We start from the raw sequence: 27,675 nt of genomic DNA on the forward strand, positions 1-27,675 counted from the left end.
ATGGGTGGGTGAAGGAGTGTCAGTGGTGAATCCAAACACCGGGCTGCCCGCTGGGAGTCGCAACATCCTCTGGGCGGTTCTGGGACTCTTCATTATGTAGGTGCCTTGGCGGGTAGACAACGAACAATCCTCGCGTCTGGCGTCATGGCTACCACGGCGGAGCTGTTCGAGGTGGGTCCGGCTGTTGTTTCGGTGTTACCGAATCTGATTCAACTCCGATGTTGGTGTTGTCGGTAAACTGAGAAATTTGCTTATTATCCAGATAATAGGCCTAGAAATAGGGTTCAGTGAGTTATATGTTGTTACAAAGGATGTGATGATTACCCACCCAACAACAAAATATTGGGATTCCAGGAAATCTATAATAAAAGCTAAAATGTATTGTGAAAACGCTGCAAGTGAGACGGCATCGAGAAAGAAACAGTTTTAGCTGACTGTCCTTTCAAGGGAGTGGTAACTAATCACGACTCGATGAACTAAGATTAATTCAGCAAAGTCATTTGCTGCAATGAAATTTCAAAGCTAAGGGGTGATGCATGAAATTTTTCAAATATCACTCTTTGAAGAGCTGTATGGAAGTTTATTTTCCAAAATGAATGGAACGTAATATACGATGATTTATTGTTACCCAAGTATACAAAGAAATGCACAGGGTGCCAATTGTTCTATCATGCCAGATGAGAACGTAGATACTATTAACATTTGGTGCCCATGGTGTTATCCAGTTAATTTTAGAAATATTTTGTTTCTAAGCTATTATTGGGAAACTACATCTATTAGTGATTTACAATATAATGAAAATATTACGCTAATAATCAAGATTGTTTAATTTTTGATAACCTCCATGTAGTCACTTTCATTTCAAACCTTATTTCTCTTACTTCTGCACCACCTTAACGTGACAACCTAATTAATCAATAATGCAGCTTTATAAGATGCATGAGTGACTTTTAAGTTGACCTTAAAAATCGGTTCCTTGGATCAAGCAAAAGATTGTGTATCAAACGGTCGGTGAAAGGTGGGTATTAAAAAGGAGGATTTTTTACAATTGTGACTAATGTGATTGGAAAGTAAAATGGTCAGTTGACAGGGGTGGGGTATAAAAAGGGAATGCATGGAGACTTACCAGATGAACAGAATTTATTGTAGGATGGATTGCAGTTATGAAGAAGGGCAGGATGAGCACATTGTTAGATTTTCATGTAGTGATAGAATCCAGATGAGTGAAAACTTCGGAGCTGAGATTCACTTTAGATTAGTGATTGTGGGAGTGATCAAAAAACCAGAACTTCTTGGGACATAGGAGGGGCAGCAGATTTTGAAAAGGTATAGTTTTATGTTTAGAAGATGGGAGGCTGTTAAAACATTTGATATGCCTGAATCTGTAGATTCATAGGTGTGGATGTTGTTTTGGAATATAATAGTTGAGAGGTACAGAGTGGATGAAGTTATATAAATAGAAACTTCTTTATTCTGATGCAATGGGATTGGAAACTACATTTTGTATAGAACTCCAGTAGTGTTGTTTGGTCTCACAAGCAGAATGCTGAATGACAATGGTATTTGAAATTAAGTCAATTAATTTCACTTAAAATAACTTAAAAATTAAGTTATTTGAAAACAAATGGTCTTCTAGGTGAGAGGGGTAGGTTATGTACTGTGGATTATTAGTTCCCAAACATTCCGCAATCAGATGCTTGGCTTACAAAAGTAAAGTCCCGTAAGTGTGAAACCTGAAACAGCAACAGTAATTGATTGATGTACTAAGGTCAGACAGAATTTGGGGTGTCAGATGGAAGGGTTAACACTTAGGTCAGTGGCTTATCATCAGAATATAAACGATGAAATTCTGTATCCTTCCCCTTATGGAGAAACAAAGAATCGCTGAAGGGACTTTGTGTTTAGTTATACTGTTTATGCAAAGTACCCTGGAGTTTGCTGCCAAATTTCCCAAATTATAATGTTGAATATTCAAAGGTAGTCCTAATTTCTAAATGTAAATTGTGGACCAGTGACCTGATTCTGAACTATAATTCAAATTGAATATAGGACTACCCCCTTCCCCCCCCCCCACCCCACCCCACACCACAGTTTCATTTGTTTGTAGCACAGATACAGAGAGTATAAATGCCATGGAACTTGTATACAACAGTACAGCACAGGAACAGGCCCTTTGGCCCACAGTGTTGTGTCAAATCAAATAAGTTAGTAATCAAATGGCCAGTTAAACTAAACCAGTCCCTTGTGCCCACTCAGTGTCCATATTCCTCCATGTTCTCACATTCATGTGCCTGTCCAAATGTCTCAAACGTCTCTCTTGTAGCTGCCTCTACCACCACCCCAGGCAGTGCACTCCAGACACTCCACCACTCTCTGTTTTTTAAAAAAAAATAAAGCCTCACATATTTCCTTTAAAATTGCCCTCCTCACCTTAAATGCATGTCCTTTGGTATTGAACATTACAACCTTGGGAAAAGGAAACTAACCGTCTACTCTCTCTCTCTGCGTCTCATAATCTTATAGACCTCTATCCGATCTCCCATCACCCTCTGTCACTCCAGAGAAAAGAACCAGCTTTCATTATAGCACATGCACCTAATCCATGTAGCATCCTGGTAAACTACTTCTGTACCCTCTCCAAAGCCTCAATATCTTTCCTATAATGTGGAGACCAGGACTTTATGCAGTAATTATGCATAATAACCTTGTTTCAGCAGCAAACTTAAATTAACATTTTTAAATTGCATGTGCAAAAAATCAACAACAAAATAAACATAATGACACTAGTGCAAGATTGAGAGAGGAAATATAGTCTTATGTAGCATTAGAACTTCTCAGGTCAGTTCAAAATTTGAATGCAGTTGGTAGTGTGATGTTTAACTACAATATTTTTGTCTTTAACTAATCTTTTTGGTTTTGGGCTGAAGCAGTCTACTAACATTACATCTTTGCTGCTAAATCAGTTGCAGTAGACCCAGGTCATGGTTTAGATCATAATTAAATCCTATTTTTTAAATACCTGGACATGTTGTAACTGCCATTTTGTTTCTGGATTTGAAAATTTTGTTCTGCGTAATGGTTTTCCATGGCAAAACTGCATACATTTGACCACAATTGCATTTTGACTTAATATTTGACAAAGAAGTGAAGCACCATTATTTAAAATGTATTTAACTACATAAGGGGATGAACAATTTAACTAGTGAACCAGAGCCCAAGGTTAATAATCTAGGAGAGGCAAGTTTCAATCTTGCCATGGAAAATGAAGAGTTTGTCAGATTTATTTAATTAGCTCACTTTAAAAAAACTTGTAGTGGTTTATTGTTGATCATTGAAACCCTCCTGGTGTTATCCATATAATTATCTCCAGTCCTGCAAATGTGTCGTTTTTTGAAATGACCTAGGACAGGGGTCGGCAATGTTTACCACTGAAAGAGCCAATATGGACCCATTTCCCACAGAAAAGAAAACACTGGGAGCCACAAAACCCGTTTAACATTTAAAATGAAATAACTCTGCATACAACGTTTTTTTTTGCCTTTATGTTATGTATAAACAAACTATAATGTGTTGCATTTATGAAATTGATGAACTCCTGCAGAGAAAATGAAATTACATTTCTGCATGCAACAAAAACATTTTGAACTCCGAAAAAAAGAAGTTGGGTTGAAGGTTACTCCATAGTTAGCCTACCTTGGATCGAAGAATTAAAAGAAAGCGCACACTGGCGGGTGTCAGGCATTGGCAGTGGTGATGTATATTAATAGCGATAAAAAACACGTTGTAGCGGTGTAGCACTACACGCAGCGCTAAAATAAAGACACTGCAGTCAAAGGTAACTTTATTCGAACTAAACAGCCTTGATTTAAAGCCTCCCTCAACCCGTCCCCGTGGGCGCGGATGCTCCAAAAGACACGTACTCACAAACCCCCGTAGGCTATCTCCCTTAGCCGGAACGGTGGCTAATTGTGAGCCAGTTCGGATGTGCCAGGAGATGAGGTCTCCACAACGTTTTTAGATTGTACAAGATCACCATAATCTTCAAATTTCGAATTACATTTCAAAAACTAACAAACCACGGGGAGCCGCAGCACAGAGATCAAAGAGCTGCATGTGGCTCCGGAGCCGCGGGTTGCCAACCCCTGACCTAGGAAGTCGCTTCCTTTTATCTAAGAAATACTTATCATTGTGGGAATATAACTTAGGCTGTACATTCAAGAAAGTGTTTCATCAGCAGCTCATGTAGGGTCATTAATAATGGCATTGCCAGATTTCAGTATCAGAATTGGGTTTGTTATCGCTGAGATAATAGAAAATTGTTGTTTTGCAGCAGGTGTGCAGTGCAGTACATAACATAAATTATTAATTGTAATATATATATATTTAGTGCAAATAGAGAGTAAAAATACTGAGGTAGTGTTCATGGATTGATTGGCTGTTCAGAAATCTGATGGCAGAGGTGAAGAAACTGTTCCTAAAGCATTGACTGTGTGTATTCAGGCTCCTGTACCTCTTCTCTGATGGTAACAATGAATAAGGGGCATGTTCTGGGTCGTGGTGGGGGTCCTCAATGATGTTTACCGCCTTTTTTGAGGCATCCGCTTTTGAAAATACCCTCAGTTGTAGGGAGGCAATGACTGTGATGGTTGACAACTTTCTGCTGAGCTGACAACCTTCTGTAGATTTTTCTAACCTTGTGCAGTGGCCTCCTCTATACCAGATGGTGATGCAGGCAGTTAAAATGCTCTCCACAATGCGTCTATAGAAATTTGCGAGTGTCCTTGGTGACATACTAATTCTCCTCAAACTCCTAAGGAAATCAAGTCCCTGGCGTGCCTTCTTTATTATTGCAACAATATGTTGGGCCCAGGATAGAGCCTCAGAGGTTGACACCCTGGAACTTAAAACTGCTCGCCCTTTTAATAAGGACTTGTGTGTGTTCCACGATTTTCTCTTCTCAAAGTCGACAATCATTTCCTTCGTCTTGCTGACATGAATACAAGGTTGTTGTTAAGATGACACAAGTAGCTGATCAATTTCACTTCTGTATGCCACCTCATCACCCATCTGAGATTGTGTTAACAACAGTTGTGTCATTGGCAAATTTATAGATGGTGTTTAAGTTGTGCATAGCTGTATATTCAAGGGGGTAGAGGGAAAAGAGCAAGGGACTAAGCTTATCCTCGAAGTGTGTTGGTGTTGATTGTTAGCAAAAAGGGGATGTTATTTCTGATCAGCAGTGACTGTGGTCTCCTGATGAAGTTGAACTAGTTGCAGAGTGAAGTGCAGAGGCCTATGTTTTGAAGCTTACTGATTAATATTGAAGGAAAGATTTTGTTCAAAGCTGAGATGTAATCAGCAGCTTAAGGTACATTTGCGACCAAAAGTTTGTGAACCCTTTTCAATTACCTGGTTTTGTGTATTAATTGCTATTAAAATGTAGTCTCATCTTCATCTAAGTCACTTGAGTATCCAGGCCTGCATTTGGTCCTTGAGTGGTGGGTCAGTTCGGAGGTATGGAATCACAGAAGACAGACTCCCTGCTGTAATTTGAATCCAGTGCGTTTTTAATACAAGCTGTTAGTGTAACGCTCATCTTTATTTGTGGTCTTTCATTGCAGATTTAATTAATTATTAATTTCCCCAGTTGTCCAAGTGAGATGGCTTTAGTACTGTAACAATTTTCCACTGCTACTTGTTAACATTGTGATTGGAAAATTAGACCTCTGTTGGCCTTGCCCAGAAAATGTTACATTAACTGTACAATTCTATTTAACTACTATATTATTACTCCAAACTATTCAAATTAAATCAGATGAAATTAATTTTGTAAGCCAATATGATTGTCAAAGTGAGGCAGGTTAATTTTCAGCTATAAAATCCTTATAGAGTATTTTTACATACAAATTACATTTATTGAAGGAATTATTACTGCAATTAACAGTGGTGCTAGAAAGTTTGTGAACCCTGTAGAATTTGTTCTGTTTCTGCATAGGTATGACCTAAAATGTGATCAGATCTTCATGTAAGTCCTAAAACTAGATAAGAGAACCCAATCAAATAAATATAAAAACATTATGCTTGTTCATTTATTTATTCATTCAGAAAAATTATCTAATATTACTTTCAGAGGACCTTGGAAGAAGAATTGCAGAGATACATGTTGTAGTTGAAAAAGGCTACAAAAGCAGTTCTAAAGGCCTGAGTGTTCATCAGTCCATAGTAAGAGAAATTGTCTACAAGTAGACCTCTACCATGCACCTCTTACAGGTCTTTTTTTTAAGGCCCTCTCTGAAAGTTGCTTACATCGAGGCATGATCCACATAAAGATGATCTTTCTTGAGAAGAGCAGGCTCTGTCAGTAACCTGACTTTGTGTTTCTTTTTTATAGGGCAGGGCACCTCTACAACTCACATGTCCAATCTTATCTTATTAATTGGAACACCTGATTCCAAATAGCTTTTGTAGAAGGCATTACCCCAGAGGTTCACATTTTTTTAACCTAGACGGGGATTGTTTAAATGGTGTACTCAGTGTAATTGCAAGCAGTAAATTGAAGGTAAAAACATGCCTTTGCGCTTTGGTGGAGCACAGATTTCCCACAGACTAAGAGATATGGTTTGTAAAATGCTGACTAAGACGTTTGCATGTGCATAGGCCAAACATTAAGACAATGGGGTTGTGTTAATTGGCCTGCATCAATCCAGGGAACATGGCTAAGTTAATTGCACCGTTGTCACTTGAGTTCAAGCTGGCAGACCAGGCTAATGATGTTACTTAGCATATCAAACACGGTCACAGGTATAGGCAATCAATAGTTTTTTTGTGTGTACTCAGAGATAGCCCTGATAACATTAATTTTGGGTGCCTGGCATTTCTATCCCCAGAAGCTTTTTAAGACGATTTGTGTGAATTACTTTGTGACAAAAGTGTTTGTACATTCAGAGGTGTCTTCCCCTATAGATATGTAATTCAATGAAAGCATTTACAACCCAAAACAATGAAGTAAACAATGTCATTGTAACTATTGAAATTGTATTGAATCACCTGCTGTTACCTTTGATCTTATGGGTATAAAAATGGGATGTACTTTTGGGTTTCTGAGACTAGAGTGTTGCTGGAAGAAAGCCCGTTTGTTATGATGAATTCTATATCACCAGCTTCAGTATCCCTCTGGTGACTTTGATTATAGTGACAAGAAGATTTTATGGATAACATAGTCTCAGTATTTCAATAGGTACATTTAATGCCAGAGAAATGTATACAATATATACCCTGAAATTCTTTTTCTTAGCAAACATCCATGAAAACAGAGGAGTGTCCCAAAGAAAGAGTAACAGTTAAAAGTTAGAACCTCAACCCCTCCATCTTCCCCCCCCCCCACACATAAGCAGCAGCAAAGCAACGACCCCCCCCCCCCCCCCCCCAGCAAAGAAGCATCGACACCCCCCACCAGGCACACAAGCTTGCAGCAAAGTTTTCTCATTCTGGGACATCCCCAAATTAGAAAGTTCCTTAATTCTTTAACTTTGGCATCCTGGACATACTGCCAATTTATCTTAATTGTGCCAAAATTTCTATTACTTTACATTTAATATTTCACAGTTCAGACATGCATTTCTGCTGGTTGCTGTAATGTAGGTTTTTATTTTGTTTTCAGGAACCTTTTGATGTTGATGAGTACATTGAACGCCTGGCATGGAGAACACCGGGTGGAGGTTCCAAAGGTGGGGCAGAAGCTTTTGATCCAAAAAGGTAATGGATTTTAGCAGAAGTTTTTAATCTGACTTTGATGTGTGAAAGAACTTTTAGTTATAAAGGTATTCTGGCCTCTGACATGGATGAAATTTTACAAAATATGCAAACATTTTGTGAAATGTTTACATTGTTATTTGAGCCTAGAAGTATTCCCCTAGCCAACTAATACAATAAAGTCTGTGGGTGAATAGTTCAGAAGTATGATAAAATTCCCTTCATTGTAGAGCTATTGAGCTGATATAACTTTTTAAAATATTCAGTTAAATTGTTTGCTTCAGTATTGTTTGAACAGAGAGGATAATTTTAGAATTTGAACACCAAAGTTGATATTTATTTATGAAATTATCCTCATTGGAAAATGTGAACACTTTGAAGCTGATGTATATCTGTTAATGGATTTAAAGTAATTGACTATAACAGCTTTTTGTTTTAATCAGAAGGAAAATAAATGCTTTTAAAATGTATTGGTTTTCATTTCTTTGGTTTTTTTTCTATATATGAGTAATTTTCAAAGCCATGTAATTTCTCCCCTCAAGTTTGTCAACTGAAAGGAAGTACAAGAATTAGGGTTTATCTTGTGTTGAAGCATGTTATAAATTTAGGAAGTCTACTTATTCCACTTGTGTTCTGTGAATTAATAATTCTGCATTTTTACTGATAAGTATTTTGTCATGTGTTTCAAACTGTTTTCATACTTGAAGGCTGGTCTCTGTATTTGAAAACAGTACTTATCTTGTTATTGTAATAAATTTCTTGATTCGTTGAGGTGATGAGCAGTACTACCATGCACTTTTCTGATTAACTCAGCTGCTCATTCGGTACCCTGCCCTCATGCTGATTGTTTATTGTTTCTGTTAACTAGTAAATTTAAAATGGCATTTACAATTTGAAGTATTGGTAGAATTGGTGAATATTGTTAGCTACCTCACTTTATTGACAGCTCCTGAATATAGTAAAGTGTAATACACAAAGTATGTCACAATTTTTATATAAACCTCTTAATGTAGTGATTCATTTACTTAAAGAAAATGCAAGTTATTCAGCTGAACTAATTCTGTGCTTTGGATAGATTGAATGTGAAGGCTACCTGTAGTTTTACTGACTTGTAATCAAACATTTGAACTAAAATACAATTCAACTTATTTAACTTTGCCTCCAACTTGCACCCTGCCCTCAAATTTACCTTGTTCATTTCTGACATGTCTCTCCCCTTTCTCAATCTCCCTGTCTGTCTCTGGAGACAGTGTACTAACTGACATATTTTATAAACCCGTTGACTCTTTCAGCTGTCGAGACTGTACCTCTTCTCATCCTGTCACTTGTAAAAATGTCATCCCCTTCTTTCAATTCCTCTGTTTCTGCTGCATCAGCTCTCAGGATGAGGCTTTCCATTCCAGAACTAATGAGATGTCCTCCTACTAACAGAGGGGCTTTCCTTCCTCCAGCATCAATGCTGCCTCACCCCTATCTCTTTCATTTCATGCACGTCTGCTCTCACCTCATCCACCCACCACCCTACCAGGGATAGGGTTCCTCGTATCTTCAGCTACCACCCTATTAGCCTTCCTATCCAGCATATTCCATAAATTCAGGCATCTCCAATGGGATCCCATCACCAAGCACATCTTTCCCTTCTTCCACTTTCTGCTTTCCACGGGGATTGCTCTCTACCTGACTCCCTTGTCCATCTGTACCTCCCCACAGATCTCTCTCCTAGTACTCATCCTTGCTGCTGGAACACCTGCCCCTACACCTTCATCCTCACTACCTTTCAGTGCCCCAAACCAGCCTTCCAGGTGAGGTGACACTTTATCCAGTGCTCCTGGTGTGCCCTATATATCGGTGAGACGACGTAGATTGGGAGTCCATTTCGCCGGGCACCTACAGTCCATTCTCCAAGAAAAGCAGGATCTCCCTGTGGCCACCCATTTCAGTTCTACTTCCCATTCCCATTCCAACATATCAGTCCATGATGTCATCTACTGCTGCGATGAGGCCACACTCAATTGCAGGAGCAACACCTTATATTCCATCTCATTTTATCTCCTTACTTGCTGGTGCTCCTCTTCATTCCCTTTCTTCCAATGTCTTCTGTCCTCTCCTATCAGATTTCAGCCTTCTCCAGCCCTGTATCTCTTTCACCAATAGGCTTCCTAGCTCATTACTTCATCCTTCACCTGCCCCCCCCCCAGTTGCACTATCACCTACTGCCTTGTATTTCTCCTTCCTCTCCCCCCACCTTATTCTACTTCTCATTTTTCTCTTCCAGTCCTGATGAAGGATCTTGACCTGAAATATCGACTGTTTATTCTTTTCCAAAGATGCTCTCTGATCTACCGAGTTCCTCCAGTATTTTATGTTTATACTCTGATTTCCAGCATCTGCTGATTTTCTCTTGTTTGTGTTTGAACTAATCTACTTATTGTGTATTTACAACCATTTTTTTTCTCTTCTAAGATCATGGAATGGTTAGGCTGGTATTTCAACAGGTTGGCATTTAAAAATGGATAGAAATTTTGAAGTGCTTTTTTACCCTGTATGTCTTCCTGAGTAAGTCAAGCATCACACTGGTAGGAGAATGGTTGAGAGGTGTTCTTTTTGTGCACAAATTGGCAAGTTTTAGTGTGACTTGCAATTGGGAATTAGAAACCAGTTCCTGATTACTCAAGGAAGTAGAATTTCCTTATTTCTGCAAAACATACTATTTGAAGGCATATTTCCCCTTTAACTGTGGGTAAATACCACCTAGATTGCATACATTTTGATGTTCTGACAGTTAATAAAACCTCGCCTTCATTCTCTCCTTCCTATTCTGTTGCCTGGGGCCATGTTAAGTTTCTGTGGGCAAAGGAAATGGGAATCACAAAGTAGAGTATTAACTTGACTGATAACTCATTGAAAATGTTGTCTTTGAAAGAAGTTCAGATTCCAATTCATTTATTTATCATATGTACTGTACATTGAAACATGAGTAAAACTGTATCATTTGTGTTAACAACCAAGATAACCTATAGATCTATTGTTCTTCTATAGATGCACAGTGGAGATATCCTAACTGGTTGTATAGAAACACCAATGCCCATGAATGGAACAGTCTACAGGAGGTGTTTACAGCCCAGTGCATCACACGCAAAGCCCTCCCCACCATTGAGTACATTTACATGGAGTGCTGCCACAAGAAAACAGCATTAATCATCAAAGGCCCCCACCATCCTGGCCATGCTCTTTCCTTGCTACTATCATTGGCAATGTTCCCTCTAATTTTTTTTTGCAGCTGCCTGGACCACCCTCTGAGCATGAAATGTTTGCACAGCCTCAAAAACGGCAGCACTTTAATTTTTTTTGTAATATACATACTCAGAATATTTGGAATGAAAATTGAAAATTCATATACTTCTAATTTTATTTAGTAATTGAAGCCTTCTCTGTTAATTAATTCTCTGCTTAAGATGCCATTTTACGTCATCTAACTTTGATTCTTCCCATTTATTTTCCATTACTGAACTCTTCACTCAACTTTTGCTTCAGCACATATGGTGCATGCAACATCACCAGTATTTTGATACGTGAAAATATTGCAAAAGCTGTTCAGTATCTCAGAGTTGCCATAGCCATTCTACCTTAAATTTTGTCCAAGCTTTGTTCTTCAAAGCATTTAAGTTGTCTTCTGCTTTTCTTTTTGACATCCTTAGGATACCAAAAATAATAATTATTGTTTGAGAATACAAAAAAAAATTATTTGAAAAATATAATCTTAATAAAGTAACCACAGTCATGCAAACAATTTTATAGAAATGAATGTTTACTTCTAACAATTCTTTATAGAAAAATTATTCTTGATTTTTTTTTGAAAGATTACTTATCAATAAAGTAAGAATATAGAAATTTTCACTCAAACACAAGTAAACAATGTCATGCAGTCAAGACAACAGACAGGCACAATTGCAAAAGTAAAATGTTTTGACTGGATGGTATCGGCGTAGAACAGGCTGGTGGTTTACTAACAATGAGCTGCCGATTTCCATTCTGTGTTTGTTGTTACAATTTGAAACTTGAAGTACTGACAGTGTAAATACATTGAAGCTCCAAGATGGTTCAGAGTAAAGCTTGTGGTACATTTATTACTTAGAAAGTTTATGAATTACTTTTATTAACACAATTACAGGGTATTGCATAATTATATTAACAGATTTCAAAATTATTGATTATAATTTCAAAGTTATATTAACATTATATAGAAGAAAATCCCAGCTTCACAGCTACAAAAGCAATGTGCACAGGAGCATTTCACTTACTGTAGGGCTATGCACCTGCACAGCTTAGTGGGAACAGTGATCATTGGGTAGGACAGGCTGGTATATGTCTACGGGAAAAGGAGATTCAGCCACACACCAACCCCATCTCCTGTACTCGCAGGTGCTGTGGGAATCAAATTTATGCTGCGCGTGCACACACAGTATCAAACACACACCAGATATCGTAATGAAATACACTTTAAAGATTTTACTAAAACTAAAAGAGTACTATGCAATACAGTATATATGAAAGAAAAGAAGTAAAAGGTGCCAACTTATCAAAGTTCAGTCAGTTTAGTGCACATCGTTGGAACTCAACCATCGAACCATTCGACCCCTCGTCACTTTTCTTCGACCTCCCATCCTCGCACCTGGGAACACCCCCGGTGGTCGACCGAGCAGTGCAGCGCACGTCCACCTTCCTCGGTGTCTCCTTCCCGACTCTCCTGAAAAAACCGCGAAAACCCCCAAGCTCCCAGCCTCACAAGCCCCAGTGGTTAACAAATGAATACAATCCCCATATCAGGAAGTCTAAAGCTAAACAACTGCGAGAGAAACACTTATCAGACGAAGACGCATTCCTACTCTTAACAAACCAAAGAAGCCATTTTGAGTAACATGCATAGGACATTGTACAGGAGCCTTAGGTCTCACAACACCAGTTTCAGGAACACATTACCTGACAACCACCAGGCTCCTGAACTTCACTTGCCACAGCTCTGAATTGATTTAACAGCCTGCAGACTCACTTTCAAGGGTTCTACAACTCATGTTCTCATTATTTATATTTTCTATCAGCACAATTTGTCTTTTGCACATTGGTTGTTTGTAAATCACACAAAATGCTGGAGGAACTCAGCGGCAACATTTATTGTTCATAAATCTTTGTGTTATTTTTCATACGTTCTATTGTATTTAGTTATTTTCCCGTAAATGCCTGTAAGGAAGTGAATCTCTAGGTAATATATGGTAACATATATGTTCTTTGATAATAAATTTTCCTTTGACTTTGAATTCTGGCATGCCCACCATGTTTAACAGAACAACACAAGCAACAGCAAAACTAGCCCCTTACCCTCCCACCCACTAACTCACAATATACTGTTGAGATTGACCTAGAGGGAATGCTAGAGGGCACCTCAACTCTATACACAAAAAGTGGAATTTCCCAGTGGCCAACTATTTCAATTCCTATCCCCCTTCCTGTTCCAACATGCCAGTCCATGGCCTCATCTTCTGCCACAATGAGGCCACGCTTAGGTTGGAGGAGCAACCTCTTGGTAACCTCCAATTTGATGGCATGAACATTGATCCTTCAACTTCTGGTAATTTTTCCCATCCCCTTTCCCTGCTCTAACCTCTTAGTACTTCTCCTCACCTGCCTATTACCTGCCCCCAGTACTCTCCTCATTCCCCTTCTCCCATGATCCACTCTGCTGTCCTATCAGATTCCTTCTCTAGCCCTTCACCTTTTCCACTTTTCACTCCCCATCTTACTTTATTGCCCTTCCCTCAACGACCTGCCTTCACCAGTCACCTTTTAGCTTCTCCTCTGCTCCTTCTCCCTCAACCCCCTTTTTATTCGGGCATCTTCCCTTTTCCAGTGCTGATGAACGGTCTTGGCCTAAAATGTTGACTGTTCATTCATTTCCATAGGTACTGCCTGACCTGCTGAGTTCCTCCAGCATTTTGTGTGTGTTGCTTTGTACTTCCAGCATCTGAGGAATCTCTTATGTTTATCATTCGTAAATCTACAGATAGTATAAAGATTGGTAGTGTTGTGGATACTGTAGAGGGCGGTCTTTGGCTTTAAACTGGTAAATTGGCTGAAAAATGACAGATAAAATTCAATTCAGCTAAATTGGTGGTGCATTTTTGAAGTACTCATAAAACTGACATCTGCTATGAATGGTAGGGCCCCAGGGAGCATTGATGAACAGGGGGATCTTGTAGTGCAATATAACAGAGGAAGTACTGTAGATAATATGGTTAGGAAGGGCTTTGAATACAAAAACAGAGAGATTATGCTTGAACTTGTTTGAAAATTTGGCTGGGTCTCAATTGGAGTACGGTGTACAGTTCTGGGTGCCACACCATAGGAAACGTCTGAAAAGAGATTCACCAAGATGTTGCCTGTGGTGGAGTGTTTCAGTTATGAGTAGAACTAGAGGAGGCAGGTCTGTTTTCCCTGGAGTGGAATCAGTTGAGAGGGGCCATGATTGAGATATAAAATATTGGGTGATGGACGTTTGATAGGGTAAAACAGATTTGGAATAAAGGAGAAGAGATTCAGAGGAGATGGAAGGGGATCTTTATCTCATTACTTGAGAAGAGTATTTGAGGTAGTGTTGAAGTCTGCAGATGAGCACTTGAATTGTGTGAATTGCTGGGAGAGACCATTAGTGTGGATGTGTGGTCAGCGTGGATGTAGTGGTTGAATAGCCTGTTTTCTTGCTGTATGTCTCAATAACTGACTCTAAAGTTCCTCTAAATGCCACAGAGTACTTGTGGGGGGAATCATTAGAGAGCAAACGGATTCAGAAATTTGGGGTGTACTTGGTGAGGGCAGGAGACAGAGTGGTTATTGTGGGTTGCAGAATTAGAGGAAAGGTGTAGTTGAACTGCTTATTATAGCCAGTTAAAATTCAGCAAATCAACTTTCAATCGAGGGTACAGAATTGAAGTGCATTTCTACAAAAATACTATTGAATTGTAGAGTAGGCTATGATGTATGCAATTTGTGAGGTGAACAGCATTGGAAGCAAGTTAGCAGAATATGACCCTGTCCTCCTTGCTCCTTAACTCCATATTCTATGTACTGACCAAGAGCAGGGAATGAACTAAGTAGTTTCCTTCATTGGAAGGGAAAAATGTCATAATGGGTATATAAGGATCTCAGTCAAGATTAGAGGTGAAATAGGAAGACAAAGATCTAAATGTGTGCTAACCAGCCACAAGAGATGGAGCTATAACAAATGTTTGAGGATGGATACATTGTAGAGGTAGATTTGTGGCAGCTGTTTAATTTATTGGGATCTGTGGACACAGCTCAGAACATCACAGAAACTAACACTCTCTCTGTGGGCTCTGTCTATCCTCTTGCTGTCTCAGTAAAGCAACCAGCATAATCGAAGACCTCACCTACCCCAGACATTTTCTCTGATTCCCTCTCCCAAGAAGAAGATGATGCAAAAGCTTAAATATGTAATTCTAGGCTCAAGGACAGCGTCTATCCCACTGTTATCAGACTTGTGAATTGACCTTTTATTTGACAGGATGGACTCTTGTCCTCACAATCTACCTCATAATGATCGTGCACTTTGTTTACCTGCACTGTACCTTCTCTATAGATGTTACTGTATTCTGCATTGTTATTGTTATACCTTGTTCTTCCTCAACGTACTACGTAATGATCTGATCTGTGTGAACAGCATGCATGACAGGCTTTTCACTGTATCTTGGTACATCTGACAATAATAAACATACCATTTGTTGAAGTGTTTAATTATTTATATTTTGAATATTTAAAAAAGTAGGAAAAAAAGAGAGAATTGGTGTTTGTAAGTTTGAACCTAATTTCAGTTTAGTGTATTGTTATTTCTGATGAAATACATTTAATGCTGTCTATGAAAACTCTTTGTAATGTGGCCCTGTGCTCATGATTAGTGGAATGAATGATATCATTATCTGCATTATCCCACTAATAACAGTCAAATTGGAAACCAAGTTATATAATGGTATCTATGTATTAGAAGCCATAAGTAGATTGTTTTTTAAATAAAAAGTAACCTCGTTTTATCTAAATCTCATGGAAAATGTTGGATGACTGTAATCTTGCACCACAGGCTTTTGGAAGAATTTGTGGATCACATCGAGGAGCTGAAGATGCTGGATGAACGCATCCAAAGGAAGGTAGAGAAGCTGGAACAACAGTGCCAGAAAGAAGCTAAAGAGTTTGCTAAAAAGGTTCAAGAATTACAGAAAAGCAATCAGGTCAGTAGTAACTGTGCTCTCAGACATGAGAATGTAGATGCTGGAATCGGGAGCAAAAATGCAAACTGTTGGTGGGATTCAGTGGGCTGAGCAGTATCTGTGGGGGAGAAGAATTGTCTACATTTTTCATTGAAAATCTGCATTAGGACTAAAAGTGAAGAGGGAAGAATCTGCATTAGGGCTCAAAGTGGAGAGGGAAAATAGCCTATATTAAGAAGAAAGGGGGGAAAGTGAGAACGATGAGTAGATGATAAATTAACTGAGTAGGGGTAGATGCAGGCAGGTAGTGATAAGTAGAAGTAGACAAGAGGAAAGAGCAGATGGACTTGTGTGAGGGGGAGGGAATATGAAGATGAAGATGGCCAGGAGGATGATAGCAGTAGCACAAAGGCCAAAGGCTACCAATGCAGGAATCTGATGAGGATGGGGGGTGATAATGGGAATCATTAGGGACAAGATGAATGGCAGATGGAACCAGATGGGGGAAGAAACTGGTGTTGAAATGTGTGGTTAGTTTAGTTTGAGACTTGTTGACCAAATCTTTTTTTTTGTTTATGCACTTAATCTTTTTGTACTTAAGATATGCAAATATTCAGTAATGAATTGCAAGAGTAAACTTGTAATGACAGTAACTTGTCAAACCTTTGACAAATTATGAATCAAACTAAAATATATATTGTCCCTAAATTTCAAAATTACATTATTTTGTGTAGAACTAAGTTGCTATTTTTAAAATAGAAGTTAATAGTTTGTATTCTGGAATTTTTAGTGGCAGATCAGCATTGCGATATTATGCTAGTGGTATTCCTCAACTGTTTAGGAAGAATAGATTGTGTAGTGTTGCCAGATGGTGATGGAAGTAAATTGATTTCTTTGTTTTGCTATTTGATTAACAGTGTCTAATTTCTGTGCTTTTCACCTTAAGGTGATGATTCTTGGTTCAGCTATTAATCAGTGGGCACTATCAGATTTTCAGTAATAACCAAATGCATTTAATGTAGCAAAGCAGCCCAAGGTACTTCATAATTGAACAATAAAAAAGTGAATAATTTTTTCAGTTATTAAGTTAGATGTAAAAATTTGGGCACAGATTTTGTAAATGGACTGCAGATGGAGAACAGATGGAAAACAAGGAAATAGAGTTTGTAGCACAAATGAGAATATCTGCAGATGCTGGAAATCTAAGAAACATAAAAATGCTGGAGGAACTTAGCAGGTCAGGCAGCATTTATGGAAAAGAGTATAAACAGTTGACGTTTCAGGCTGAGACCCTTCATCAGGCCTCAGTTCATGCTACTACTACACTGTGAAGTCTTTTCCAGGCAAGCCTACCCTGAAGAAGTTCAAATCTTCCTTTCCTGATGAAGGGCCTCAGCCAGAAACATCAACTGTTTACTCTTTTCCATAGACTTGCCTGACCTGCTGAGTTCCTCTAGCATTTTAAGTGTGTGGAATAGAATTTGTGGTGGGTACCAAAACCAGTGGTTTCAATCATTGTAATATGTCTCTTGCATTGGGTGATGTTTATAGCCCAGGTTTCGACATGATACAAGATACTGGACAAGCAGCTTGACAAATCGGATATGCTGCAGGGAAGGAGAGTTGATTTTGAGGTAGAGCTTTTAACATTGTACATGTGGAGCTTGACATGTTTTCACAATGCTGGGGGATATTCCAAAATTGAGTAAAAGAGGTAAGCCATAGCTTGAAATTTGAGAGATTTTGAGATTCCAGGAGTAAGAATGGAAGTAGCATTATGTAAGAACACAAAGCAAAAGAAATAGGAGCAGGAATCGGCCATCCAGCCTGTTGAGCCTTCTCTGCTCTTCTGTAAGTTATGGATGATCTGGCTGTGGGCTCAGCTCCACCTAGCTGCCTTTTCCCCATAGTCCTTAATTCTCCTGTTGTACAAAATTCTATCTAACTGTGTTTTAAATGCAGGTGAATCACTGGCCATGAATTGCTGAATTGGAATGGGACTAGTTAATTGGTCACTTGGGTGTAATTGGGCAGCACGGGCTCATTGTACCAAACAGGACAGTTACCATGCTGTATCTCTAAATAAAAAGTAATCTACCTGAGTTCAGTACTTTTGTTATTTCTAAGTTTAAGTGGATTCTGCCAGTTGCAGAAAAGCAGTAAAGAATTTAGCCTTGTCTTGATAACACAAGGTGAAAGTTTTGGTAATGCGTTTCCTTTCACTGCAGGTTGTGAAGTCCTTTTTAAAATTTAACCAATTACTAACAAAATACTTTTCTTCAATAAAGTGGCGGATTTCCAGATATGCACAAGTTGTATGGATTTATGTATTAAACAATTTAAAATTGCAAAGTTTTTGACTGGTTATTCAAAAAAAATCACACCATTCTGTGTTCAATGTAAGGTATTTTTTGTGGATTGATTCTCACATGCTTTGATGTTACGAATGGAAGTGAAATCTTGAAGATTTATAGTATACTATTTCTTATGGGTAATGATTAATACTATACAATAGTTACGAATGTTGTGTTTATTGTGGAATATTTTTGAGAAGCTGTGATTTAAGTGGTGTTTAACATGGAGAAATGCAGGCTTATTCACTGAGGGAGATGGTAATCAATAAGTTTTCCTGTTTGTTCAATCTAATATCACGAGATAACATGTGGCCTGGAGTTAATACAGGTTTCCCCCACTATCTGAAAGTAGAGCGTTCCTATGAAACCTTTTGTAAGCTGAAATGGTGTAAAGTGAAGAAGCAATTACCATTAACTTATATGGGAAAATTTTTTGAGCATTCCCAGACCCAAAAAAAACCTACCAAATCATACCAAATGACATATAAAACCTAATATAACACTAACATCCAGCAAAAGCAGGAATGATATGATAAATACACAGCCTATATAAAGTAGAAATAATGTATGTACAGTGTAGTTTCACTTACAGAGGCAAGTTCAATGCATGTACAATATCTTTATTTCGTTCACCACGATCGAAACGCTGAATTACGTCTCGCTGCTCAGGGTGCTTTGCTCTGCTTGTGCTGCTCGGGGCGCACGCTGCCTCTATAATGGCTCACTACAAAACAAATGCTGAACACTATTTTCATTTTTCACCTTTTTTCGTAAAAGTGAAGTGGTGTAAAGCGAACTTTCGTAAAGCGGGGATACCGCTACTGTGAAATTCTCAAATTATAGCATTAACAGTGTCATACCGTCTTTGGTCAGTTGTTTCTATCAGTGAGCCAGGACAATTGTGGTGGAAGAGTTTGAAATATTTGCTGAAAGGTATAAGCAGGTTAATGCTTGCATTTTTGGACGTCAAATTTAAGATGAAAGTATAGAGACTATATGAAAATATCTGGACCTTTGGGATCACTGATGTACAGAGGGATCTTGGAAAGTCCATAGCTTCCTGAAAGTGGAAACACAAGTACCTAGGGTGGTAAAGAAGTCATTGAGTATGAATGTTGGGAAGTCATGTTGAAGCTCTTTGTTTAGGTCACATCTGGAATATTGTATGCATGTTACAGGAAGGATATGGAAGGTTTGGAGAAGGTGTAGAGAAGATTCCTGTCAATAGAGTTTATTAGCTAGAAGGAAAAGTTGGACAAATTTGGATAGTTTTCTCTGGACAGTTGGAGTCTGTGGGGTGACCTGAGATAAGTGAACAAACTTTTGTTAAGGAATAGAAGGAGTAGATAGGCAACACACACAAAATGCTGGAGGAACTCAGCAGGTCAGGTAGCATCTATGGAAAAGAGTACAGCTGACGTTTCGGGCCGAGATCCTTCATCAGGTTCTCCAGTCCTGCCCAAGTGTCTCGGCCTGAAACGTTGACTGTACTCTTTTCCACAGATGCTGCCTGGCCTGCTGAGTTCCGGAGGAACTGCAGTATTTCTCCAACATTATGTGTGTGTTGCTGGGATTTCCAGCATCTTCAGATTTTCTTTTGTTTGTGAGTAGTCAGATACTTATTTTCATAGGGCATAGTTTTAATGTGAGAAGGGGAAAGCTTAAAACAAAAAGATTTGTGAGGCAAATTTTTTTTACAGGTATGATGTGGTTTTATTCTCTGCACATTGGGTGTTAGATAGTCTTTTGTGTTTACTTTTATATAAGTCTATCATTGTGACTTAGATGAAGATCAGCCTACATTTTTGAGTAATGCAGAAAACCAACTAATTGTAAAGGATTCTCAAACTTTTTCTTGCAACTGTACATGTGGATTTGTTTTTGTGTTTCTTTGTTTCGTGGCTGCCAGTTAAATGAATCTCAAGGTTGTATAATATATACATACTTTCATAATAAATAGACTTTGAACATAGAAAGATGATTTTCATCCACTTACTTTGATTCTTCGCCTTCAGTTTGGTGTTGATACATGTGAAGGTAAGAGGCACAAGTCAACATGACGGATGCAGACTCTCAACTAGAATCATGCAAGAAATCCACATTTTGGGCGTGGACCATGTAAAATCTAGAATTTGTAAATATAAATAGCAACAGATATGATGAGTCTACCCAATGTTTTACTAATTTTGAACCTGTACAAAATGTAATGTGCTTAAAGAAGGGAATTGAGAAGGCTATGTTTGTTACAGTACTGAACATTTACATTTGTTATCTATTAATAATAGTTGGAAATTAGACTGCAGTTGACTCTTCAAAACAAAATAACTCGTTAAATGACCAAGTTCTTTTGAGCAACACACATAAAATGCTGGTGGAACGCAGCAGACCAGGCAGCATCTATAGGAAGAAGCACTATCGACGTTTCGGGCCAAGAAGGATCTCGGTCCGAAACGTCGGCAGTGCTTCTTCCTATAGATGCTGCCTGGCCTGCTGCGTTCCACAGCATTTTGTGTGTGTTGCTTCAAGTTCTTTTGAGTTGTGAATAAGCCAGTTGAATGTTTAATGATTTGAAAGCTGCCTCTCCAAGTGAATTTAAATTCAAGTTACCTATATATAAGTTATTAATGGTACAGAAAAAGCTTAATTGTACTTCAGAGGATTACTTTAGTCACAATTTTTAGTTTATTTACAAAAGATTAACAAAATATAAAATTAATATTTTTAACCTGCAAATCTTATAAATTTTCACACCTGAACTCTGGTGTAATATCTCGGTTGTAAAAAAAAAGCAACTTGGAATCCTTCCATGCAATTGTTATTTCAAATCTAATAGTAGTGGAGCTTTGCTGCATTCTCTCCAATGCAAACACATGCTTCCTGAGGGAGACCAAACTTGTATACCATTTCCAAATGTGTGATACCATGGCCCTATTTAATTAGAGCATGAGATCTCTATTTTACACTCAAATATTCTTACAAAGGTACTGTACTGCACATTAACTTTTAATAAATTATGCATGAACAGACTTAGGTCCCTCTGAACACTAGCACTCATTTGAAAAATATTCTTTGTCTTTTTCTACCATTGTGGATGACATCAGATTTTTCCACATTGTATTCCATTTGACTGTGACATCCACATCTACCAGCAGTCTCTCTGTATCACCCTCTAAAACAGTCCCTCAAACAAATCATTGATGTAGATTGTGAGCTGCTGTGGATCAAGCCACAAAGCCTGTGGTGGTAATGGTTAGGCAGTAGAGTTTAAGATATAGTGTGGTAATCCAGTGACCTGGACCATCAATACAGAGGGATCTACTGAATTTAAATATGGCTAAAAATCTCAAACTTAATAAAACTAACATCAAGTCTCTGCTTCAATGAATAAAAGTTGTTATGAAAATTCCTCTGTCTCACTGACCTTTTTCAGGGCAGGAAATCTGTCTTTCTTACCTAATCTGGCTATCCAGATTTGTGTGATTGACATTGAATAAACCTCTGGAGTGGTTTAACAATCCGGTCCATTGCCTTATTAGCATTATATTCAAACGGAGGATAAAAATGGTTCACCTGGAATTGACATAAGCTTTACTTTCGGAAAGAGCCAAATCTCACCTCAGAAGACTTCGTGTAGTATTCCCAGCCAATAATTGGTGACAAATCTCTAATTTAGCAAAGATGTTCCATTAGGCTAGTCACTTAACAGTCTCTCAGGATTAGACTTTATAGATAATGTGCCAGACTCCTTTATCAAAATATATGGGTACCACTGATGGGACAAATTTACCTTAAACGGGAGTAGCCCTTACAGTCATCAGTATGAGCTCCAGACTCTGTAAAGTCTCGTGGTCAAATGTGGTTTAATTAAAAAAATTGATTATTATCTGCCCTCAGCTGGTGAGTTAATGGTTTTCATGTTGAATAACATTTAGAATAAACACTGAAAGTAGCAACAGAATATGTGTTTTATTAGACTTGTATAAGATCAGGGTGAAGACTTTTTTCAAAGCTTTGAAACATTAAGCTATTTGCCAACATAGACTGCAATGATATTTAATGAAAATAGCCCAGGAAAAGTTGGTAGAATGTAATTTTTGTTGTTTCTAAATGGATAAATTTGATAATTTAAGGTATTTCTTTCTTGCTGACCACTGGATCTAAATACACAGAAATTAGTATCTTTGTTATTAAAAGTAAATTAGTTAGTGCATGCACTTTGCAATAACAACATAAGACTACCTCTTTTTTCCCCCTACAGATTGCTTTTCAGCATTTCCAGGAGCTAGATGAACATATCAGTTATGTTGCAACAAAAGTTTGTCACCTTGGAGACCAACTGGAGGGAGTAAATACACCAAGGCAACGGGCTGTAGAAGCACAAAAACTGATGAAGTATTTTAATGAGTTTCTGGATGGAGAGTTGAAGTCTGATATTTTTACAAACCCAGAAAAGGTAGGTCCTACCAATAGAATAAAAGTGGATATTGGCTGTTGGCTTCATATTTGAAAGAATAAAGATCGGAAAACACAACAAAATTGGAGCAGGAGTAGGCCACTCTCTCTCAAACCTGCCCTGCCATTCAGTATGAACATGCCCGATCACAATTCTCTTTATTGTCACAGTTCTCCAGAGCCACAGTTCCACAGTCTTTCAAATATTTATATATCTTGACTTTAAATATTTCTAAAGAAATTGATGTTTTGAAGGATACCTAAATGGAATATTAAAGTATTGCGCCTCCAACCTGAGATTGTCCTCATCATGACAGTAGAGAAGGTCCTGGACAGACAAGCCTCCAACCTAACTGCATTAATACCAGTTTCTCTAACTATTGGTAATTTCTCTTCCCCATTCTCTCTTTCTATTTCTCATTCTGGTTATCCTCTCATCCCTTCTTCTTACCATCCCTATAGTTCCCTTCATCCTTCTCTTTCTTCCATGGTCGACTATCTTATTAGATTCCTTCATCTTTCGCCCTATACCTCTTCCACCTATCCCCTCCCAGCTTCCTACTTTGTGCCTCCTCCCCACCCATCCACCCCTGAATTTCCCTCACATGATCTTACCTATCACTTACTAGCCTGTAATATTCACCCTCACTCCACTTTCTTATCTGGCTGCTGCCCCTTTCTTTCCATTCCTGATGAAGGATCTTAGCCCAAATTGTCGACTGTTTATTCCGCTCTGTATATGTTACCTGACTTGCTGAGTTCCTGCAGAATTTTATGTGTGTTGCATCTGCAGAATCTCTTGTGTTTAACATTGATATCAACAAGTGTTTTGTAGTAATTCTGTCATCCTTACATAGTTATTATGTAACAAAACACTTTTCACTCATCCTTGCACTTGAAGCCCTAATGAGATCAGATCAATTATTGCAGATTTAAGTAGTTTCAGCTGTTCACGTATATCTTGTCCCAAATACATGATCCCATTAGGAGTTTCGTTGCACTTTGTTGGATTATGTTTTTATTAATCCTTCTTGGGAATATTCATTGCTTATATTTGCTCAAAAGCTTAAGGCTTCTAGTGGGCTGAGGACCGGCAGGAAGTAGTAGAGTGTGTAGATGGAAGCAGACTACTAAAAAGATGTTAATGTAACAACCACTGAGGTTTCTTTTAAAACTGTATGTTAGTTATAGATTGCTCTTTCCAAATCTTGAAGACAGCATTTTGAAGTTGCATGGTAAATTGAAGCAATATAGTACTATTTTACTATCTTTTGGTTTTGTTTTTAAACTCTGTTTTACAATAGGTAAAATTGTATTATTGTTTTCTTCGCTGTTCCAAATTGAATTTCTGATGGAATGAAATGGTTCCTTAAATTTAATAAGGCGATTTCACAGTTTAATAATAGGTTGTGGGTCTCATTGACAAGACTTAAGTTAATTGTTCTTTCACGCCATGAGGAAGTGTTGGTGAACTACTTTGAATGATTGTATATGTCATTCTTAAATGGAGCTGACTTTCTTCCACATTAAAAAGAAACAAGCTAACATTGTTTTTTCCCCCCCACCCCAGATTAAGGAGGCAGCTGATATAATTCAGAAGTTGCATCTCATTGCTCAAGAGCTGCCATTTGATAGGTGAGCCAAACATTTAAATTAGATAGTCCTTAATTTTCGACTGTCAGGTGTATCTGAAATAAATAAGTTGTGACTTATTTGAATCTGATAAAGCAAGCAGCTTTTTTAAAAAAATCATGTTCACCAAGTAACCCTGCAGGTTAATTGCTTGCTTTTTTGTCTTCCATTTTTCATAAGCTGTTCTCAGGGCAATGCAATAAATGCAGTGCATTGAGCATGTGACTGTTGAACTAGTGAGACCTTGAAAGTTTCAAAAAGCACTGATTATGGATGTGGAATTCTATTATCAATCTATTTTTCACTGCACAATTCTTAATAATTCAATTTTATGTATTAATAAATGTTTTTGTCAGGCATTTGTTGATAAATATTTAGTGTGTTTAATATTTACTTAACCCTAAAATGTGACATTAGCTGATTTGTAAGGAAGTATTTCTTTTTCTCTATATCCTTAGGTTTGCTGAGGTGAAATCAAAAATTGCAAGTGAGTTCTCGTAATTAATTCTGTTAGAATGCAATAGCAGGAAAGCTCCCTTCAGAAGCAGTTTAGATGCTGAAATTCAGACAGGGTTCTGATAGGTACTGATGGAATGTTAACTTTAGATGGATAAGTGCTTCACTGGCATGTTGGTGAAAAGTTGGAGAATATCTAAGAGTTGCAAAATGGATTAAATTTTCAAATGTTCTTTTTACAACATTAGTTGATCAAAATTTTATTTTCTGAGAATGACAGGAAAATTGCCATCTTAAAATAAAGTTGCATTTGAATCTTGTAGTTGCTGTCATACAATAAACTAAATAAAGAATTATGCTAGCAATAGCACAGTGCCATCAACAACTGACCTTCCATCCTAGCCTCCCCACCCAGTTCATTACTACCACGTGATATGCTGTGAACTAATGTACTTTCAACAGCATTGTGGTACATCTAATAGAGCTGTTACCTTAGTTCTGGAAACGTGGCTTTGGTTCTGACTTCTGTTGATGCTGTGTAGAATTTGCATGCTCTCCCTGTGATAATATGGGTTTCATCCATATGCACCAGTTTCGATTCTATATAGTAGAATCGAAACTGTAGTGTTCTATGGTTCCTCATATATTCTACAGATGTGTAGGTTGGGAGATTAAATGGCCACTGTAAATTGTGTCTAGTGTGTATAGGTGAGTGTAAAATCTAGACAAGAGTTGATTAGAATATATAGAGAATAAAAAAAGCATTAAAGTAGGGTCAATCTCGGTGGGTCCTTTCTTTTTCCATGTTGTATGACACTGACTATGTTATCACTAGGTAAATATCATGACCTGGAATTACAGTTGATTCAGGAATTTACAAATGCACAGAGGAAAAATGAAATTTCCAGGATGCATGAGGTTGCAGCAGTTTTACTCCATTTTAAGGTATTCATTTTATGTTTTGCTTGTAATAAACATAGTTTAAATTATTTCAGCTTCGGATTTCTCAATATTAAAATTGAAATTACTAAATTACACAAATCTTGGATATTGCTTTTCTTGGCTCAATGTAAATCTGCTTCATTGTTAGATAAGCTTAGTTAAAATCATACTTGATTATGTAATTAATATGTTCAGATCTTCAAAATATGTGTTGTGGTCCCTCAGTCTGCACCGTCATGTATGCTTCTGTATTATGGGTAGTTTGAATAAACAGGCAAAAGCTTATAAGATTTTGTCACTAGTCAAATCCTCTCAACTTCCGGCCTACCATGCTCCCTTCAAGTAATGTATGCATCACTACTTCTATTGATTCTTTCTTCTGAACTCCAAAGAATAAGGAGCCAGCAGTTTAGCCTTCTATAGTAATACCATCTTATCCTGGCAAATAGCCTCCTGAATCTTGTATGGACTGCTTCCAACTATTTTTTCTTGGGTAAGGATACCAAAACTTTGCCCTTTACTTTAGATATATAAAATAGTAGCAAACTTATCCAATTTCTAGATTGCAGTTGTTTTGCAATAAAGGTCAATTTGCTATTTGTCCTCTGAACCATTTGCTGCTAACCTTGTAATTTGTGCACAAAAATGCCTTGATCTTTTTTCCTACAGCATTGTTACTGAAGTACAGGACCTCACACTTCCCAGCGTTAAACCCCATTTGCTAAGTTTTTGCCGATTTATTGAATCTATTTTTAATTCCATGGTAGAGTCATAATTCCCTCATCACCACTTATTCTTCCACTTACAATTCAATGTAAAATATTATTTGCTCCACAGATGAGGTACCATTATATTTTGAAGATTACTCACTACACAACTTGATATATGTTTGTATGAGATGGCACAAACATATGAGTCATTTTAATTAGGATCAAGGCCTACCAACTGTATCATCTTTCTCTTGCTGGGAATAGTCGAAAATTGATCCAGATTGTTGCAGCCTTATCAGAGATTATTTCAGCCATGGATTTGTTTCGCCACTAATATCGTCTATTTCTGTTTTTACATCCGTAACATTGCACAACTCTATCCTTGCCTCATTTTGTCTCCCAATAGTCATGTCTGTGTTACTTCTAGAATTGACTATGTTAGCACACTCCTGACTGGCCTCCCTTCATTTTACCCTCTAAACATTTGCTGGTTGAATCTTACTTTTATCAGATCCTACTTGCCTAAGATTCACTCTCTGACCTGTATTGGCTCTTAGTTAAAGCAATCATCTGTTTTCTCATCCTTATTTTCAGTTCCCACTCTGGCTCCACCTTGTCCCTATCGCTGATTTCCTCTGGCTTTATATGAGATCTTCTGTGCCTTCAGGTTCTTGAATACTTGTTTATTTGCGGTAACATTGATTATTTTCAGTTGTCATAGGCGTTTTAATCCTTGTTTCCTTTCCTCCAAAATTCCCCTTAAATATCTCACTTTGGCCAAGCATTTGATTAGCTTCCTTAAAGTTTCCAGCTGCAAAAGTTAAAATTTTGTTTGGTAACGTGGTTGTACTACATCTTGCGGCATTTTATTGTCTTATGCAAAATATTGTTTAGAATGACTTCCTTTTTCATTATGTTATCAAATTTGCAATGGTGTTCCTCTTCAGGGAGAGTATATTGCTTTGTCTTCCTCCTTTCATTTCCAAGGTTTTGTACATTTTTAATTCCCTGAATTCTCCCTCACTGGTGGTGCATTAAAGTAAATCCTTGTTATGCTTCTGCAGTTATGTTTTCTGGATTTCTGATCCTCTGATCACACCTTTT

General features: G+C 37.8%; 1 protein-coding gene across 1 annotated transcript in view; it reads left to right on the forward strand.

Moving 5' to 3' along the window:
* Positions 1–5: 5 nt before the first annotated feature.
* exoc5 (exocyst complex component 5) overlaps positions 6–27,675 on the forward strand; it is a 58,006-nt gene continuing 30,336 nt past the window's right edge. The window contains exons 1-7 of the mRNA XM_059957402.1: positions 6–171; positions 7,661–7,755; positions 15,899–16,046; positions 22,638–22,832; positions 24,402–24,466; positions 24,922–24,950; positions 25,755–25,864. Coding sequence (XP_059813385.1) covers positions 145–171; positions 7,661–7,755; positions 15,899–16,046; positions 22,638–22,832; positions 24,402–24,466; positions 24,922–24,950; positions 25,755–25,864 — 669 coding nt within the window. The 5' untranslated portion in view covers positions 6–144. The remainder of the gene's footprint in view (positions 172–7,660; positions 7,756–15,898; positions 16,047–22,637; positions 22,833–24,401; positions 24,467–24,921; positions 24,951–25,754; positions 25,865–27,675) is intronic.

The sequence above is a fragment of the Hypanus sabinus genome, chromosome 2, assembly GCF_030144855.1.
Source record: "Hypanus sabinus isolate sHypSab1 chromosome 2, sHypSab1.hap1, whole genome shotgun sequence".
NCBI lineage: Eukaryota > Metazoa > Chordata > Chondrichthyes > Myliobatiformes > Dasyatidae > Hypanus > Hypanus sabinus.